Source organism: Mastigoproctus giganteus, chromosome 9 (genome assembly GCF_048544385.1).
Source record: "Mastigoproctus giganteus isolate SK-2022 chromosome 9, ASM4854438v1, whole genome shotgun sequence".
NCBI lineage: Eukaryota > Metazoa > Arthropoda > Arachnida > Uropygi > Thelyphonidae > Mastigoproctus > Mastigoproctus giganteus.
The window spans coordinates 217,469,322-217,490,221 of record NC_143583.1 but is presented as its reverse complement, the minus strand read 5'-3'; the positions used below and the strand labels follow the sequence as shown (position 1 = coordinate 217,490,221).

The following is a 20,900-nucleotide window of genomic DNA, read 5'->3' as shown; positions in this document are numbered from 1 at the left end:
TCTACTGTTAATATAAGCATAGAAGTCTTCGGTGTTTTCCTTTGCATTCTTTACCAGAGGCTTCTCATAATCTGCCTTAACTTCATTTGTCACTTGATAACAGACTAATTTATATCTACCACAGGCTTCTGTATCACATGATAATTTATATGCAACCCATGTACTTTTCTTCTCTGCCAAGTGTCTCAGTAGCATCTGAGATCCATTTAGGTCTAAATCTTGAACAGTATTTCTTCATTGGCATGAAAACCCTAATAGCTTCTTTGACTGCTTCCCTGAATAGTTTCCATTTAGAATCTGTAGTTGGTAACACCATCAGTTGGTCCCAGTGGCAAAAAGCCCAATAGTCTTTGATGGCAAAAAGCATTACATTAAAAATGGATCCCTGCAGTACTCCATCCTCTTGGCAAAATGGATAAGAGAGGGTGAGTTCAAAAATACTTGGAAAGACTGATTGGCTAAAATGTTCTTAATAAAAATAGGGAAATGCCCTCTAAGACCGAGACTATACATGTCTTTTAAAATGCAAAATCTCCAAGTTGTGTCATATGCTTTCTCCATATCAAAGAATACAGAACTGAATGTTCTTGTTTTAGGAAGGCATCATGGATAAATGTCTTCAACCTAATTAAATGGTCCAGAGCGGACCTTTTTTTTTTCTGGAAGCCACACTGCATGCTGGAGAGAAGAATATTTGATTCTAAATAGCCTATTAAAAGAAAATTAACAATCCCCTCCAGGATTTTGCACAAACACCTACTCAGAGTGATGGGTAGATAGTTAGCATTTATCTATGATGCAAGAAAGCAAGCTTATACAGCATCAGCCAAAAAAAAAAAAAAAAAACTTCCTTGATGGAAAAAGCATTTCACTCATCCACTTGCTCCAAATGTTTGTCCAGTTCTGACTTTTGTCTATTTAAGCTATCAACTTCTACAACAACAGATTGAAGTTTGTTTCAGCAATCAACCACCCACTGGCTAAATGCAAACTTCCACACGTCTATCCTACAACTGTCTTTCCTCAATTTGAATTTATGGCCTCTCAGACGATTATTCTGAGCAAGAGGAAGAATCCCATCTGCATTGAGCATGCTCAAACCATTCAAGGCTTTATACACCCCAATCAGATCACCTCGCAGGTGTCTAGTCTCCTGACACTGTAATTTGCAAAATTTAAGACATTCTTCATAAGAGCAACCCTTTGTTCCATTCACTAATCTTGTTACCCTTCTCTGTACTCATTCCAGCAGCTGTACCTCCTTCTTAAAATGAGGTCTCCAGACCTGTATACAGTACTCAGGGTGGCCTGACCATTGCTTTATTAGCATTAGCATTAGTAGAGGCATTTGATGCAAGAAAGCAAGCTTATGCAGCATCAGCCAAAAAAAAAAAAAAAAACCCACTTCCACTTCACCCCTCTGTTTGTTCAAAATACCTGTCCAGCTGAGCCTTAAACTTATTTAGGCTATCAACCTCCACTACAAGGGATGGAAGTCTGTTCCACCAACCAACCACCCGCTGGCTAAAGGCAAATTTCCGCACGTCTATCCTACATTTGTCTTTCCTCAATTTCAATTTATGCCCTCTCAGGTGATTATTCTGAGTTAGAGGAAGAATCCCATCAGCATTGAGCATGCTCAAACCATTCAAGGCTTTATACACCTCTATCAGATCACCTCGCTGGTGCCTAGTCTCCAGACACTGTAATTTGCAAAACTTAAACCTTTCTTCGTAAGAGAACCCCTTTGTTCCATTCACTAATCTTGTTGCCCTTCTCTGTACTCGTTCCAGCAGCTCTACATCCTTCTTGAAATGAGGCCTCCAGACCTGTATACAGTACTCTAGGTGTGGCCTGACCATTGCCTTATACAAGGGAATAATCACCTCCTTATCCCTGCTGGAAAAATTCCTGTATATCATTGACAATACTCCATGAGCTACTCTTGCAGCCCATCTGCACTGCTCAGAGAACTTCATATCTGCCTGCACAACCACCCCCAAGTCCCTTTCATTCTCTACCACTGTCAGTGTAGTACCACAGAGTTGATACGTTGCTCTGGGGTTGCTGTTTCCCATGTGCAGTACTTTACATTTGTCAATGTTAAACTTCATTTGCCACCTCTCAGCCCATCTGCTGAACCTTTCCAGATCCTGTTGCAGCAGCATAGTGTCAGTAGTGTCCTTGACAACCCTGCCAACCTTTGTATCGTCTGCAAACTTGGACATTAAGCTTGATATACCATCATCAATATCATTTATAAATACAGAAAACAATAATGGACCCAACACTGAGCCCTGAGGGACTCCACTAATAACATTAGTCCACGATGAGCAGTGTCCATTGATTACCACTCTCTGTCTTCTCCCCCTCAACCACCCCTTTATCCATAGCAGCAATTTGCCTCCAATGTCACACTGCTCCAATTTGTGTAGCAGTCTTCCATGTGCAACAGTATCAAAAGCCTTTCTAAGATCCAAGCATATAACATCAAAGCTATTCCCTGCATCCAGTTCTTTTGTGACTGCATCATAGTATCCAATCAAATTGGTCAGGCAAGACTTCTCCTTAACAAAACCATGCTGTGTCCGAGCTATAACTGAAGTCTTGTCTAAATGATCCTGCAGTGCTTCTTTAACCAGTGCGTCCATTAATTTTCCTGGAACAGAAGTTAAGCTCACAAGTCTATAATTACTTGTGTCAGCCTTTGATCCTCCTTTGTGAATTGGGGTCACATTTGCACATTTCCAGTCTATGGATACCTCCCCTGAGTCCAAGGAAGCTCTCATAATTATGGCTAAGGGTTTGCTTACTTCCTTTGCTGCCTCTTTTAATATAACTTTATAGATTCCTTATCTTGACAATCACTATATTTATGCACCCCCCCCCCCGGGCAAAATGCCCACAAGACACAGTCCTATGTGTACAGCCAGCTGAATGCCCGTATCCAAAACATTTAAAGTATTTGGATATTATTACACACTTTCTGAATTTAAAAGAGGCAAACCCAATGTATAACCTATCACAAACTAAGATATACCTGTATAATTTTGGATTCATACTTATAACCCAATTATTATACCTGGCTTTAGATCCAGTACAAAATCTAAATAATACACCCTCTTTAACTTTCAATTCTGTAAAACCAAAATCCTTAAAGTTCTCATAAAACAAGTCCTCAAAAAATTCCTTCTTTTCCACATCCTTTGGCACATCATATACTAAAATTTAAGGGTCTGAAAGTTTAATGTTGTCAAGTTTTAAACCTTTATTTACTAAATGTTCAGAATTGATAATTTTATTCAAATCCTCCCTTAAATGGTTCAATCAACACTCCCTTTATTTCTTATCATTTTTAAATTTCTAATTTTAATGTCTTTAAAGCCTTCTTTCAGGGATTGAGCCACAATTTATTTCTTGACTAGAAATAAATTGAGTATTGTCTTCTGCTCGCAATATAAGAGTATTGTCCTGTTTTTGCTGAATGTTTTTAGTTTGATGCCAATTACTTCCATCTGACACACCTTCATGATTCTCTAAATCAACTTGAGCACCCAATTGCCCCTTCAACACCTGATTTCAATTTATCTGCTTAAGAAATTGTCTGTTGTTCTCCAATTGTTGACAGTTTGGGCTGATCTCTAATGAGATCATCGAATAGATTGGCTCTTAATTGTAGCTCATCAATCCTAGCCTTCAAACGCTCATTATCAATGAGCAAAGCTGTAGTGATTATCTCCATGTCAACCCATTTATCTAGTATTAAATTTGATGCTGTCTTTATAACCTTATTGGCTTCGTTTGTGGTGTAATCAACCACAATCTTCTTTAACTTTGCAATCAACTCATATATTGTATTTACATCCCCATATCTGCATCTTTGCTCATATATATTATTGACTATTATGTCACTCTCTCTCTGACATTGGTACCTATGCTTTGTCAGCTAATATCCCCAAAAAAATTGTCAACATCAATATTAAGAAATTCTGAATGAGCCTCTGAAGCATCTGATATCTTTGGCTCTGATGTTAACTATAAATCCTGTATACCCTCTCTGATCTCTTCAATCTGTATTCCCTGATCCTTAACACCATGCTGAACCTCAGCAGCTGTCATGGAACCTACATCATCATCCTCATTCCTTGTACCACTAACTCTTGGATTAGAACTGAAAGTTCCACCTTGAACTGAAGTTGAACCAGCTTTAGCACTCTTAATTTTATGCTTTGGATCTGTTGACGTTTCAGCCACCTCTCTGTGTAGCCTAGGAACTCGCGAGGGGATGGGGGGGAAAAGGGCTAGGCTCTTCTTCTCTTCCTCCCCCACCTCTAGGATTTTTCTTCTTATCCATATTTTAAACCAGATAACTGATCAACCCAGTAACTCAGAAACACAGTAACTTTCTTGATCTATCAGCAGGAAAACCTGATTACAATTCCCGCCAAATTACGTGTCAGCCGACAACGATCGTTACCACATGGCAGCCAAATTGGCTATGCCAATGCGGTAATCCACACACACTTAACCAAATAGCAATATTACAAAAGTTAAGTATTATTTCACCTTGAAACTATTAAAAAACAGCTAAAGAAACTCTTCCACAGTTGACGTTCACTGGAGAAATAACAATAATAAGTACTGCAAGTCGAGGTCAGAGGACTCTGGGTGTAAGCAGTAAACAGAACTTGCCGAAATCCAAGTACAGGTCGACCATCACTAATCTGGCCACCAGTAATTCAGACATAATTTCCATGAACTTAATTTCAAATTTCCCCGGTCAGCACACCGACCGGCCGCTACTGCTTTGGTGGCGTTCGTTGCAGCATCAGCTGTTGGCGTGAACTCGTAAACATTGGCAAGCCATTCCCACTTGTTTTTCTGCATTTATTATTATAACCTGCTCACATTTAGCCCCAGCCATGGTTCCAATGCATAAAGGAAGTGTCCATAACAAATAAAGTTGAACTTCTGAAAAAACTCGACAGCGGTGTGTCTGTGAGAAGTTTAACTCTGCTTAATTGTAAATTCCAGTAATTTCTCTCAGTTTCTCTTATTTTAGTAATTTTCTTTTAGCCATTCTTTTTTAGATTTTTATTTTTTACAATACACTTTTACAAACGTGTGGAAAAACACAACACAATATGATGGATAATACAGCGCACCGATGAACTTGTTTTCACAAAATCTCTAACAATACTGACAAACTTATTACGACATTTTAGCTTATTTTATCACAGTTTTATTGTAGCGCTCGCCGCACGTGCAATAAACTAATCACAAATGAGCTTCATATGTATGCCACAATAGTGGTGTCACATGTATGTGTCCGACATGGCTTCTCAAAATTTAAACTACTGGGTCACGTTGGCCACATATATGCGACACAAAAAAAAAAGACATTTTTTTTTTTGATATTTTAAGAGAAAAAATGACAACACTGACATTACAATATTTATTTTAGAATTACTAATCAAATTATTTGGTAAATATTTTTTGGCCCCTGGGGAACTTTTTTTCTTAAACTAGCTTTGCAGTCAACGTGTTAGCATTAGTAGAGGCATTTCATGCAAGAAAGCAAGCTTATGCAGCATAAGCCAAAAAAATAAAATAAAATAAAAGGTAGGATGTATTAAAGGTAGGATGAGGTGGTTAGCTGTTGGGTAAACTGTATGTGCCACAGAGTAGTAAGATAATAATAATAATAGTAGTAGTAGTAGTAAGAGTAGTAATATCTTACTACTCTGTGGTATGTGCTAAAATAACCACCGGTGATTCGGCAAACTCACTAATATGGCACCCAACGCTACCATGTTTGTCTGGCCAGTCAAATTGGTCAGACAAACCCATTCTGTGTCTGAATTATTATTGCTGTCTTGTCTAGACGATATTGCAATGCTTCTTCTTTAAACAGTGACTCCATTATTTTCCCTGGAACAGAATTCAAACTTCCAGGTCTGTAATTACTTGTGTCATCACCTTGTGTTAATTGGAGATACATTTGCATCTCCAGTCCATGGGGACTTCCTCTGAGTCCAAGGATGCTCTCAAAATTATGGCTAAGGGTTTGCTTGCTTACTTTGCCACCTCCTTTAATAACTGGATACATCCCATCTACCCAGGTGCCTTTCTAATGTTTAACTTCAACAGTTTCACCTCCTCTTTGCCCTCAGTTATTATAAAATCATTTAACTCCCTGTTAGAGTTTGATAAACATCTCGCCCTCTCCTCCTTGAATGCTGCTCATGTGAATGTAGATGCAAAATACTCATTTAGTTTGGCAGCTATCTGAGAATGATCATCTACAGTCAAACCATTGATATCAAGTGTACCAATCTGATTCATCCCCTTCCTTTAGAGTTTATATAAGTAAAGAAGTCTTTCTTGTTTTTCTTTGCATCCTTTGCCAAATATTTTTCATAATCTGCCTTTGCTTGCCTAACCTCCTTTGTGACTTGATTACAGATTAGCTTGTATGTACCATAGGATTCTGTGTCTCCTGACAATTTATGTGTATACTATGCTTTTTCCTTCTCTGCCACGAGTCTCATTAGTTCATTTGACACCTATTTGGGCCTAAACCTAGAGCAGTTAGAACAAAAAAGCTAGTAGCTTCCGAAATTACTTCCTGGAATGCCTCCCATTCTATCCCAAGGCTCTCATCATATACTCTCTCCTATCGTGTCTGGGCAGGATTGCAGAAACTTTCAAATTTAACCTTAATTCACGACTTTTTTTTCAGCACTGACCTGTACTTACCCCTTTAGAGGAGTTTAGGGTGGCATGGCATGCTTATCAAAACTAAAGAACTAAAATGGTCTTGGGTAGGACACATAGCTCGAAGACATGATGACAGATGGACTAAGAAAATAACAGAATGGTACCCAAGAGGAGCTAGAAGAAAACCTGGAAGGCAAAGGCAGAGATGGATAGATGAAATTCATGAGTTTTTGGGTAGTAAATGGATGGCCAGTGCTCAAAACAGAAGGAACTGAGAAGGTGCTGGAGAGGCCTTCATCCTGCAGTGGATTGAAAATGGCTGATGATGATGATGGCATGCGAAAGGGGCTTAGAGGGGGAACAGGTATCCTGTGTGTTATCAGACAAGCAGTCTGATAATGGATCCAATATCTTTCTATTACAGAAGATTTAGGAGAAGTCTGGTTGGCCTGCCTCCCTAAAATCCACTCATGCACACCTTCTCGATGGTAAGCCCTGTTACATCACTTAGGTGGCAACAAACATGTAGAGTGGTTCTCTTCAAGATGCCTGGTCAGTGTGAAGAGGAAAAGACCAAACCCTCCAGCATTGATTGGATACTATGATTGATGTAGTCACAAAAGAACTGGATGCAGGGAATAGGAAATAACTTTGATATTATATATTTGGATCTTATAAAGGCTTTTGATACTGTTGCACATGGAAGACTGCTGCATAAATTGGAGCAGTGTCGCATTGTAGGCAAATTGCTGCTATGGATAAAGGGATGGTTGAGTGGCAGAAGACAGAGAGTGGTAATCAATGGACACTGCTCAACGTGGACTAATGTTATTAGTGGAGTTCCTCAGGGTTCAGTGTTGGGTCCGTTGTTGTTTTCGGTGTTTATGAATGATATTGTTGATGGTATATCAAGTTTAATGTCCAAGTTTGCAGATGATACAAAGGTTGGCAGGGTTGTTAAGGACACTACTGACACTATGCTGCTGCAACAGGATCTGGAAAGGTTGAACAGATGGGCTGAGAAGTGGCAAATGAAGTTTAACATTGACAAATGTAAAGTACTACATATGGGAAACAGTAACCACAGAGCAACGTATCAACTCTGCGGTACTACACTGACAGTGGTGGAGAATGAAAAGGACCTGGGGATAATTGTGCAGGCAGATATGAAGTTCTCTGAGCAGTGCAGACGAGCTGCAAGAGTAGCTCATGGTATCTTGTCAATGATATACAGGAATTTTTCTAGCAGGGATAAGGAGGTGATTATTCCCTTGTATAAGGCAATGGTTAGGCCACATCTTGAGTACTGTATACAGGTCTGGAGGCCTCATTTCAAGAAGGATGTAGAGCTGCTGGAACGGGTACAGAGAAGGGCAACAAGATTAGTGAATGGAACAAAGGGTTGCTCTTACGAAGAAAGGCTTAAGTTTTGCAAATTACAGAGTCTGGAGACTAGGCACCGGCGAGGTGATCTGATAGAGGTGTATAAGGCTTTGAATGGTTTGAGCATGCTCAATGCCAATGGGATTCTTCATCTTCCTCAGAATAATCACCTCAGAGGGCATAAATTCAAATTGAGGAAGGACGGATGTCGGATAGATGTGCGGAAATTTGCCTTTGGCCAGCGGGTGGTTGGTTGGTGGAACCGACTTCCATCACTTGTTGTTGAAGTTGATAGCCTAAACAAATTTAAGGCTCAACTGGACAGGTATTTCGAACGAACGGAGGGGTGAAATGGGAGTGGTGTGTTTTTTTTTTTTTTTTTGGCTGATGCTGAATAAGCTTGCTTTCTTGCATCATATGCCTCTACTAATGCTAATGGTAAATGCTAATGCTTATGATAGCATGACAAAACAAATGGTCCTCAGTCCCCAGCAGCTTTCACTCCTCTCTTACTGCAGCGAGAGGATCAGAGTGGAAGCAGAGAGTGCTAAGAATCTCTGGGTACGATCAGGCTGCCATTCACGGAAACTGAACTTGGCCTGTTACAATGTAAAATCACACATCGGTGAAGACAGGAAATTAGAACTGGAAAAGGAATTAGAAAATGTGAATTGGAATATCATCGGTTTGGCTGAAACAACAAGAAGAAATTAATCACTTATAAGTTTATCAAGTGGAAATCGGCTGTACACCAATGGAAACAGTGAAAGAAGTGAAGGTGGAGTTGGGTTTCTGGTCCATAAATATTTAAAAAACATTTTGGAATTCAAAAGTACATCACCAAGGGTATCAAGACTAATACTCAAGATTTCTAAGAGATACAAGCTAAAGGTTATAATGATTTATGCACCAACATTGAGTCATGATTCATCATCATTTCTTCAACCTCTTCATCAGAGGTTGAAGAAATGTACACCGAAATTGAGAGTCTTCTAATTGAGCAGAAAACCCACTACACTATTAATATGGGGGACTTCAATGCTAAGGTTGGAAAAAGACAAAACAGCGCAGAAAGGGGAACTATGGGAAATTTTGGAATGGGTGAAAGAAATGAAAGAGGCGAAAGACTTGTGGAATTTGCAGAATCTCAAGGATTGTCACTAATGAACACTTTTTTCAAGAAAAGGGTGAACAGAAAGTGGACATGGAAGAGTCCAAATGGATTAACAACTAATGAAATCGACTTCATCCTCACTAACAGAAGATATATTGTGAATAACGTTACTGTCCTGAATAAGGTAAATGTTCGAAGTGATCACAGAATGGTAAGAAGTACACTTGATATAGATGTAGGAAAGGAAAGGAAAAAACTGACTCGAGTCAATAATACAAAGGTCTTTGAGATAACAGAAGAGGAGAAAAAGCAGTATCTACTGGAACTTAAGAACAAGTTTGAGCTTCTGCAGACTGCTCAGGACCAAGATATCGACGACGAATATTACAACTTTTTGAAAGTGATAAAGCCCAAGAGACCTATAGGGAAAAAGAAATCCAAAGAAGAAAAAAATAGTCAAGAAACACTTGTTATGATGAACTGAAGCCGAAAAATGAAGAGCAAGATAAACACTGACAAGGAAAAAATTGAGTATACTGCGTTATGCAAAGCCATTAGAAAGAGACTCAGAGAGGATATAAGAAGATTTAACACAAAAAAAGTAGAACAAGCATTAAGGAAAAACAAAGGATTTAAATAAGCAGCCAGGAGCAGTAATACAGAAAGACAAATGATACTGAAACTGAAGAATAGCGATGGTGTACTTATAAACAGCAGAGAAGGCATAATTCAAATAGCAGAAGACTACTATAGAGAATTATACAAGGAGCGAGGGAATGATGCCAGCAGTGGGGAAGATGGATTGCAAATTATCAACACATACGACGTACCTGATATTCTTCCCGATAAGGTAGAACATACATTGAAGAAAATGAAGAATCAGAAAGCTCCAGGGGAAGATGAAGTTACTGTAGAGTTGTTAAAATTGGGAGGAAGAGACATAACACAAAAACTGGCAAGGCTCTTCACAAAGTGCATTAGAAAAGGTGTGACGCCTAAGCAGTGAAATAATGCAATCATAGTTTTGCTGCATACGAAAGGAGACAAATCAGAAATTGGAAATTATAGACCAATTAGCTAACAGATTAAACAGAATACTTGATGAGAATCAACTGAAAGAGCAAGCTGGCTTTAGGACAGGATTCTCAACTATGGATCACCTTCACGTAATAACGTAATATCACAGCTAATGGAGAAAGCAAATGAATATAAAACACTATTATGCCTGGCATTTGTGGATTATGAAAAGGCATTTGACTCCATACAGCATAAGGCAATGTTTCGGGTAAGACAATGCATAGTCTGATGATAGGCAGTGGTAAGTTGACTGAAATGGCGTCCTTAAATGTATAGTGGGTTGGGCTGTAAGCTGAATAAACTATATTATTAATATCAATGGTAGAAGAGTGGTTATTACAACAATTAATTTTCATTGAAAACAATCGTAATGTCCTTTCCTAACTATAATTATATTAATTGTAATTAATTTATAACTTGGGCTATTATTTTAAACCATTTGAATCTTTGGCAGGCTCCTCTTTTGATTAATTGCAATTTACATTTTGTTTGCTTAAACACCACAGCATACAAAAAAAAAAAAAAAAAAAAAAAACGATTTATGGGCATCACTTTTCACTTTTGAACGTGGAAGTAACAGTGGGCTATTATTCCGAACAGTAGTGACAGTTGTTCAGCAACTGTTCCAAAAATTACCCACACAAGAGATACAGACAGAGCAGTGCTGCAATTTGTATAGAAGTTCTGTGCATAATGATAATTCCGCAAAATTAAGCAGAAGACAACCTCACAACTCATGCAAATACAGGTGCTACATTTCATAAAGTACTAATGTCAGCAAGCAGAATTCAGTGCCATATCTCAAAGAGGATGGGATTTCTCATTTGAGAGCCAGAGAATGGGAACAGAAAAATCAAGCAATTTCATACCACATTCAAATTCTGCAAACGTCAACTAAAGCCACTAATGCAGATGCAGTTTGACAACTCTGAACCACCTTGACAGATCTTTTCTTTTATATGATATACAAGGTGGCCATTAGAAAACTAACATGCTACTGTTATTGTGTGAATGGGATATAAGGTACTAACTTGAAATCAGAGAATATCAAGTTTTTATTCACCAAACAGAGTGCATGTGCATTGCAGATGGCAGTATAATTGCTAAACTGTAATTGTGGAAGAATTTACCAACCCCACTGAGTTCTCACAAAGTGTACATGAGGCTGTAATGGTACCTTCTCCAAAGAAGAAATTCTTTGGAGAAGCTACCTATTTGACCCATAATTTAGATATTACTCTAGAGATTCATGAAAGACCAGGTATATGTTCCATCTATGCCAGAAACCATTATGGAACTGAAACAATACATTTATGAAGCAAATGACATGTTTGCAGGGATACGCTGTGCTGAATATGAGAGGAATTGGATCATAAGTGGGACATTTTCATAAAGGTGTCTTCAAATCAGAACACCTCTGATTAAAATTTGAAGATATCCCCTATCACCTGGACATGGTTTCAGTTTGTATCACATACTCTATTGACAGAGAGTATGTAATGCAAAAAAGCTTTTAGTTTAAAAAAAAAAAAAAAAAAAAGTGTCCCCAAACTTCAAAAAGGAAGTTTGTGGACACTGTACTTAATTACTGACAAATAGAAATAAAAGTTGATGTGTCCATGTCTGGAATGGCACAAAGTGCTGATTTTCATCAAATTATGGTAGTTATTAATTTTAAAACAAGTAAAATATTGTAAAGTACAAATTTGTATTTATTAATTTTGCTATGTTCTGCAGGACCCTTGTGGTACTTCACTTACCTTGTTTTGGGAAGCAGTCTATATTACGGACACTTATTTGTAATAAGATTCAAAAATAAATAAATAAACAAAAATAATAATATTTTTCTACTACAAACTTCAATTTGTATATCTGATATGAAATGATGCATTATTTAATTATTGCAATTTTTCTTAAGTACAGGCAGTTCCCGATTTATGAGTTTTCGCTTTACCAGTTATTTTGATCAAGTGTCAATAAAATTGAAAATATGAACATTAATTGCAATAAATAAATGCTAAACATTCATAAATACAGAATTTAAAACCATGCGCACATCTATACAATACAGTACTACTGTGTATAGTATTGTATACAATACAGTACTACTACAGCAGACATCGTATAGAAAGAAACAGAAGCGGTTGTTAATATTGTTAACTGATTGCAGCTTGAGGTTTCTACAACTGTTGTCACTGATCCGCTTCAAGCACACAATGGAGAGCTCACAAATGAAGACTTCCTTGAAAGGCAAAATGTGAAGAAGCTGAGGAAAAAGATTTAATAGCTTAAATTCCTGTTCATTCTTTCACTCTCAAGGGACTTGACAAAGCTTTTCAACGCATAGATTCAAATTTCGAGTGCACTAGAAAAGTTGCTACAGATTTAAAAATACTCATGTGAAATTTATATAGAAAAGAAAAGACTGTCTTGGAAACAAACTCTTGAAGCATTTCTGAAGAAGAAGAATACGACTCCATGTGCTTCCAACAAACCAGCAATGAGTGCCAAGCCAACAATGAGTGTTGAACTATCAACAAGTGAGCATTTAGTGATGATAATGAAGAAGTTTATTATTATCACTAATTAAACATTCTTTAACATTTGTATGACATAAATATTTTCTTTATTATTATAATTAGCTTGATTTTAAAGGATATTTTTTCATTTCTTTGGACAAATAAATTATTGTTTAATATAAACTACTGTTTTGTTGACTTTCATTTAACATTACTATTACATTCTCAACAAATTTCATTGTTGAGAATGTAACCCCTGTTTTTAATATTGTGTCTATAGGAAATAAAATCCCGCTTTACGAGTTTTTGCTTTATGAGCATGCACTAGGAATGAATTAACTCTTAAAGTCGAGAACTACCTATATTTAGTTTTGGAAATTTTGCTAATTAAAACATAGTTAATTCGCAATTTTATGTTTTGAAATTCAACATATTTTGAAATTTTTTAATGACTTGAAAAACTGAAGAATCCAATTTCACACAAATATTTTTCAATAATTTGAAAATCTCTATAATTCATAATTTGTAATAACTTTTAGCCCAATTCAAAGAAAATATCAACATAATTATGTTGTAGACATAATTAGGAATAAAAATTACCAAAAAGAAACTAAATCAAATATACTAAAATATCCCTGGCAAATTTGGTAGCTTCTTTTCTTTTGACTTCTGACTGGACGTTGAGCTGAGGTGTAGCCAGAGGAAGGGAGAGGTTATAGGGTTCAAACCCCATATGAGAAAAATTGAAAATCATTTGTTATTACTGTATTATTTTTGCCTCTCTTTATTATATTTTATTATTTTTTATTTATATTTATTATTTTTGCCTCTCTTTATTATTATAATTATTATTATAATAATAATTATTATTAGTCATATGGTGCAAGGAAACTTGAGGCTTATGGTGCATTAAAACTCTAGATGTGAGGCATACAGTTTTAATGTTTAAATGAAAAATTTAATTTTGAATTTTATTCATTGGCATATTTTGAAGTATGTAGTGTACTACACGCTTTTATTTTCTGTATTATTATAAGTTGTAATTTTTTTTTTATAATTTCTAATTTAATTTTTTAAATTTGATAAAACACTTTTTTTTACTAATCTAAACATACTAATCTAAATTACTAACTAATCTAAACATACTAATCTAAATTTTGAATTATAGAGTTTCGACATAATTTGAAATGCTTTTTCCTTGGTCTCTTGAATTTTGAATTAAGCAGATTTTACTGTATATAAAATTTAAATAAAGAAGAGAAAATGGTATACAAACTGGTAATCCAGAATGACCAACTAGACCAGGAGGCCCTGGAATGCCCATTTCACCCTATAACATAAAAGATAAACATTATCTTCAAAAGGATTATTTTACCCTCTTAACTAAGATACAGGTTATGAAATCTTTAAATGAAAAATTTTCACATACACACACTTACAGAGTATCTAAAAAACAGATACATATACATTTTTATCAATAAATGTGTAATCACATATTTATAGTTGAGCTTAAATTTTTTCGTATTTTATTAGTACATTTTGCTAATAAAAGATGGCATTAGTGATTGTTTGTTGGTTTCTATGTTTACCAATGCATCAACTGCAATGGCTATAGTGCACCAAACTTGGTTTATTTTTTGTTCACTTGTTTAATGTTATGATGGTTATTGTTGAAGTTTATTTTAACAAGATTTTTGTGGCAGTATGTTATACTTGATGCTTTTTTTTTTTTTTTTTTTTTTGGCAATAATTTATTAATTTAAGAAAATGGAAGATCAGTTAAATCAAATCTATTGTCTAAGATTAATTGTAGTCAGAAGCTGTTCTGTGTTCTGAATAATGTTCCAAAATGCTATCTGGTTCTGTTGTAAATTTTGGGCAACTAAATAAAACATGGGAGACTATTAACTAGATTGTTAACCTTGTATGGCAGTTGTAGTATTGGGATGGGTCTTCTGTCCTATTCTTATTCTTGCCATATCCACTTCTTATTGTCTATCTCATCTTTCATTAATGTTCCTGACTGTAGTTTCTGTTTAATCTGTAGTAGTTTATTGCCAGTTTGTTCTTTCCAAGTGTGCTGTCATTGTCTCAGGCTGTTTCCTCAGATATGTTTATAGTCTGAGTATATTTGTATTGATTGAACCTATTGGTTTTTATGCTTCATTTTCTTGCTCATTTCTGCTTATTCCTATATGCAGATATAGGGATCTGGGATCTGGCAGAATCTAACAGTTTGATTTCAACTTTCTAGTTGGGTTAGTTTGGTTTGTTCTGGACTTGCCACAGGATCAAATGGATTATTTTGGTAGTATGTTGCAGGGCTTGTATTGCAAGGGAATCTGTGAATATTTTGCTGTTTAATGTGGTTGTGAGCCATATCTGATCAATGGCCAGTTTTATGGCACGAAGCTCACAGTATAGTTACTGCATCATGTCAGCAATCGGTACAATAGGACTGTATGAGGAAACTTTGCTGCAGTGCCAATCTTCTGTGTATTCATGTATTATTTGGGTGGAATTTGGAAAATGGGCTGCATAAGTAACAAGAAATTATTGAAACCATTGTCCAGATACAGTTTTTCCACCCCTTATGGAAGTGGTCACAGACTGGTAGCATTACATTCCAAAGTTGTTGATATTTGGTTTTTAGGAGCATTAGCAACTAAGGCCATATTGCTCCGGGGATATGTGGTGGTCATTCCCTGACCTTTCCACATCCTCCGTATTTTGGTGGTCACGGGCTCGAACCCCAGTCTAATCAAGAAGCGTGTACTACGCACTACCGCTCCTGCCCACCTGGCTACGGAGGCGCCACATTCCAAAGTGACGCTAGAGGTGTTGGACAGGACTGCTATTGTTTCTAAGCTTAAATCATGATGTATGAGTAAAGCTTGCAAGCATGTGCATGTTGGTTTAATGGTTGGGCACATACTGTATAGGTTTTCCAAGCTTGGTTCATACAGGGTTTTCAATGCCGGATGATCAAGAATAGATTTTACTATTCTTGACCACACTCTGGTTGCACAAAAAAGCAATAGATTTTGTCTTCTAAGTTGTGGTGGTGGTCTGCAAGCTTTTGCATGTGGGCTTTGTAGTGGTAACATACAACATGATCCTAAAGCTACAGGTAGCCTTCTGTGATGGATGGAGTCTAACCATTTTAGAGTAGTTGGTTTAGTTGAGTCGAGTTATAAACTGATGGTCTATAATACAGACTAACCCTTATTAGTGTCCAATAAAAGCATAGCATAATGTTTCAATCAAGCTTCCCACATTGTTGGAGATAATACTTTCAATATGTTCAGTTTCTTTAGGTATGCTGTTCTTGGGCATTTCATATGTTTGAAAAATGTCAGGTTTTTGATGTGAAAACATCTTTGATGGCATCTTCCTAAATTTCGGACCGAAGTAAAAACAATTTGTCACAAAAATGTGATGAGAAAATGACACAAAGTACATCACTTCCGAAATGACGTTAACTCAGTCAATAACGTTGATTTGGTAGTGTAAGTATTGAACTGAAGTAATGTGGTACCGAAAATTTGCGATGGAAATGACGCCATTTTCGAAAATGGTTAGTAATCTTTGCATTTCTTTTAGGTATTTTGATGTGTATATATTGATTATGAAATAACAGAACTTTTGTATTGTAAATATTTTATTGCTCATTCACAAATTTCCATAATTTTAGCTGGAAGACATGATACAATGGATTTACGATAACTAAAGTAAGAGACGTATACTTGTGACTGCAACATATCGAAATGTCTCTGGAAAGCAGCAGTTGAGGAACCCGATCTTGTAGTTGAAATTGAGGGATTAGTGTTGAGAGTTAGATCGAACGGTTCTTGAAGGGAAGTAATTAATAGTTTAGTTTCTCCTAATCCAAAGTTAATGTTGAAATCGCCACTTATGATCATGAGTATGTGATATGATATGATATGCTGCTCATGATCGTAGGTATGCTGGTATGAGTATGGCAGCAAAAAATTACTGTTAGGAGAAATATAGACAACCGTTGTATCACTTGGCTATTGGGTAACAACAAGCACTCCACTGTACATATATCATCAACGGGTTGCCAGACCAGTCAGTGTTCGGCATTGCTGATTGAAGGCACTGCCAAATCCAACAATTGATTTTCTGTTTGTCTTTTACACAAACCCAATAGTCTTTTTTGTTCTTGTGCACTCATTGCTACCTCAGTCTTTATTTTCTTAGGTTGGTTTCCTCGATACTCTCGACAACTCTCTGCATTCGACTTTGGCATTGTTGAACACTCAGCATAACAGTTTGGTATTCAGTCTCTTTCACTAATCAGAAAATTATTGATGCGAAAACATTTATAGCTGCACCCAGTGCCAGAGTCGTAAAATTACTCTGTAAATTAGCATTAGAATTAGTAGAGGCATATGATGCAAGAAAGCAAGCTTATGCAGCATCAGCCAAAAAAAAAAAAAAAAAAAAAACTTCCACTTCACCCCTCTGTTTGTTCGAAATAATTGTCCAGCTGAGCCTTAAATTTATTTAGACTATCAACTTCCACAACCAGGGATGGAAATCTGTTCCACCAACCAACTACCCGCTGGCTAAAGGCAAATTTCCACACATCTATCCTACATCTGTCTTTCCTTAATCTGAATTTATGGCCTCTCAGGTGATTAATCTGAGCAAGAGGAAGAATCCCATCGGTATTGAGCATGCTCAAACCATTCAAGGCTTTATACAAGGCTATCAGATCATCTCACCAGTGCCTAGTCTCCAGACACTGTAATTTTCAAAACTTAAGCCTTTCTTCGTAAGAGCACCCCCTTGTTCCATTCACTAATCTTGTTGCCCTTCTCTGTACTCGTTCCAGCAGTTCTATATCCTTCTTGAAATGAGGCCTCCAGACCTGTACACAGTACTCAAGGTGTGGCCTGATCATTGCCTTATACAAGGGAATAATCACCTCCTTATCCCTGCTAGAAAAATTCCTGTATATCATTGATAAGACACCATGAGCTACTCTTGCAGCTCATCTGCACTTCTCAGACAACTTCATATCTGCCTTCACAATTACCCCAGGTCCTTTTCATTCTCTACCACTGTCAGTGTAGTACCACAGAGTTGGTACGCTGCTCTGGGGTTGCTGTTTCCCATATGTAGTACTTTACATTTGTCAATGATAAACATCATTTGCCACCTCTCAGCCCATCTGCTCAACTTTTCTAGATCCTGTTCCAATAGCATACTGTCATTAGTGTCCTTAACAACCCTGCTAACCTTCATATCGTCTACAAACTTGGACATTAAATTCGATATAACATCATCAATATCATTTATAAATACAGAAAACAACAATGGACCCAACATTGAACCCTGAGGGACTCCACTAATAACATTAGTCCACAATGAGCAGTGTCCACTGATTACCATTCTCTGTCTTCTGCCACTCAACCATCCCTTTATCCATAGCAGCAATTTGCCTCCAATGCCACAGTGCTCCAAATTGTTCAGCAGTCTTCCATGTGCAACAGTATCAAAAGCCTTTCTAAGATCCAAATATATGATGTCAAAGTTATTCCCTGCATCCAGTTCCTTTGTGACCACATCATAGTATCCAATCAAATTAGTCAGGCAAGACTTTCCCTTAACAAAACCATGCTGTGTCTGAGCTATAGCTGAAGTCTTGTCTAGATGACCTGCAGTGCTTCTTTAACCAGTGCCTCCATTAATTTTCCTGGAAATGTTACATATGCAGAAAGTATACTGTGTTTATTAATCCTATGGCGTATACTTGTATATATTTCTGCTATAACTCCTTTTCTTTCTTCTACTACAAAGTTTAGAGGCTTTCTATGATACTTTGTTGGTATAGTTATCTCTCCCTTTTGCTGGCTCATTTGCCTCATTTGTTTAATTGCCTTCAGACCCCGTCACACTAGTACATTCACTTTGATCCTTTCACACCTCCTTCCCCCTATACTCGGAATTACTTTACCCATTATAAATATGCTGGGAACCTTTGGTGTACTTCTTTTGTCTATGTAACAGCCTTATTATGTTCACTTCGTTCGGCAGTTCAACAGTAAGTTGTCATATTCTGACTATTCTCTTTCATCCTGATATTTTGCTTTCTTGGTTAATATTTGGGTAGAGCTGATTGCTATTTTTCTTTATCTGGAATAATTTTTTAAAAGTTTTTTTTTCTTTAACTGGAACCAACTGGTTTTAAATTTAGCTTTATTTTTAAACTTTATTTTAGTATTATTTCGATTTTTTTAAAATTTCTTTTTGGTATATGTTGGGTCTGCTGTGATGTATACGTTTTCCCACTTTTTTTTTCTGAATTATGAATTATTACGAAAAGTTTCCCACTTTTTCTGAATTATGAATCACTGAATTATGATGACCCCTATGAATACTGAATGCGACCTGTTTACTATGTGAGGTACGAGAGTGTTCAGTTAGTCGACCTGCGTAGCACAGATAAGGTGTCAGTGGTTCAATAGGTAGTAAAATTCCAAGCGCGATGGGTAAAAGGAAGGATTTATTGGACTTTGATACAGGACAGATTTTGGGTGCTCGACGAGCTGGTACCTGGATTTCCCAAACGGCTAAACTGGTCAGGTGTTCGAGAGCCGCCGTAGTTAAAGTGTACCATGACTGGTGTTAAAATGGCAAAACTGCAAAGGTCAGTGAAAGGTTGATGTTAGAGGTGAGCACCAGATCCAATGACTTGTACAGGCAAATAGGCAGAGCACTGTTGAAGAGTTGACTACCCAGTACAACATGGGCCAACCCAAAACAATATCTGGCATGACCATTGTCACACACTTGCACTTATGGGCTATACTAGCAAATGACCCCTTTGGCATCCTCTCCTAACCTAGGTTCATCAGTGTAAAAAACACCTCTTTCTGCAAAGTTTCAGAAGGAGGTGGTGCAGAAGTTGTATGACTGGAAGAAGACTGAAGAAGGTGTGCGGGTCGGATGAGTCATGTTGTTTACTCCACACTGTGGATGGTCATGTATGGATTTGGCATTGACAACATGAGGCTCTTGATCCATTATCCATGATATCAAAAGTGCAGGCCGGTGCAGGCGGTTGTATGGTGTGGGGCATGTTTCACTGGCAGGAACTTGGGCTCCTGGTGCATGTGGAACAACGTATCAATCAATGGTCTCCGCTATCGTCAACTGCTTGCTGACTGTGTACACTTCACTAAGTTAGACTTTTTCCTCGAATGGCGATGGTGTCTTCCAAGATGACAATGTGCCGAGCCATCGGGCACATGTTGTTCAGGAATGGTTTGAGGAACACAGTTCAAAACTGTTGTTGTTGTTTGGTTTTTAGGAGCATTAGCAACTAAGGCCATATTGCTCCAGGATATGCGGTGGTCATTCCTTAACCTTTCCGCATCCTCCGTATTTGGTGGTGACGGGCTCGAACCCCGGTCTAATCAAGAAGCGTGTGCTACGCACTGCTGCTCCTTCCCACCTGGCTACGGAGGCGCCTACAGTTCAAAACTTCCAGCATATCGATTGGTCTCCGAACTCCCCAGATAAAGCCGATAGAGCACTTGTGGGACACTATGGAAAGGTATATCAAGCATCTGGATACACCAATCACCTCCATACCTGCATTGCTGGGCGTATTACACACACACACACACACACACACACACACACACAGCTTGGTTGGCCATACCTCCCGAACCCTTCCAACACCTTGTTGAATCAATGCCACATCGGATAGCTGCTGTACTGAGGGCGAAAGGAGGACCAGTGAAGTATTAGGTAGGTGGTCATTATTCAGTGATCACTCAGTGTATATCATAACAAAAACAGAGCCCTTGTTTATTACTGTGCTTCCTTTGGTTTTGGTTGCTGACCTTGAAAACGTAGTTAAAATCTTAGGAACTGCAACATTAAGTACCATTTATATATTTTCATTTAATTTTATTTATATAATTTTATAGGTAATCTGCTTTTATTTTTCAGGCCTTTTAATTCTTTCCATTATAGCTACACTTTTCAGATCAGCACTCCTACTTATAAACTAATTTAATCTATTTACCTATATTTCATTATGGTTGCTG

The 20,900-nt window shown here is 37.3% G+C and overlaps 1 protein-coding gene across 2 annotated transcripts in view; it reads right to left on the bottom strand.

Moving 5' to 3' along the window:
• LOC150081124 (uncharacterized) overlaps nt 1–20,900 on the bottom strand; it is a 1,253,880-nt gene that overhangs the window by 424,812 nt on the left and 808,168 nt on the right. For both annotated transcript variants that reach the window (XM_090381132.1, XM_090381131.1), the window contains exon 27: nt 14,090–14,143. In XM_090381132.1, coding sequence (XP_090237258.1) covers nt 14,090–14,143 — 54 coding nt within the window. The remainder of the gene's footprint in view (nt 1–14,089; nt 14,144–20,900) is intronic.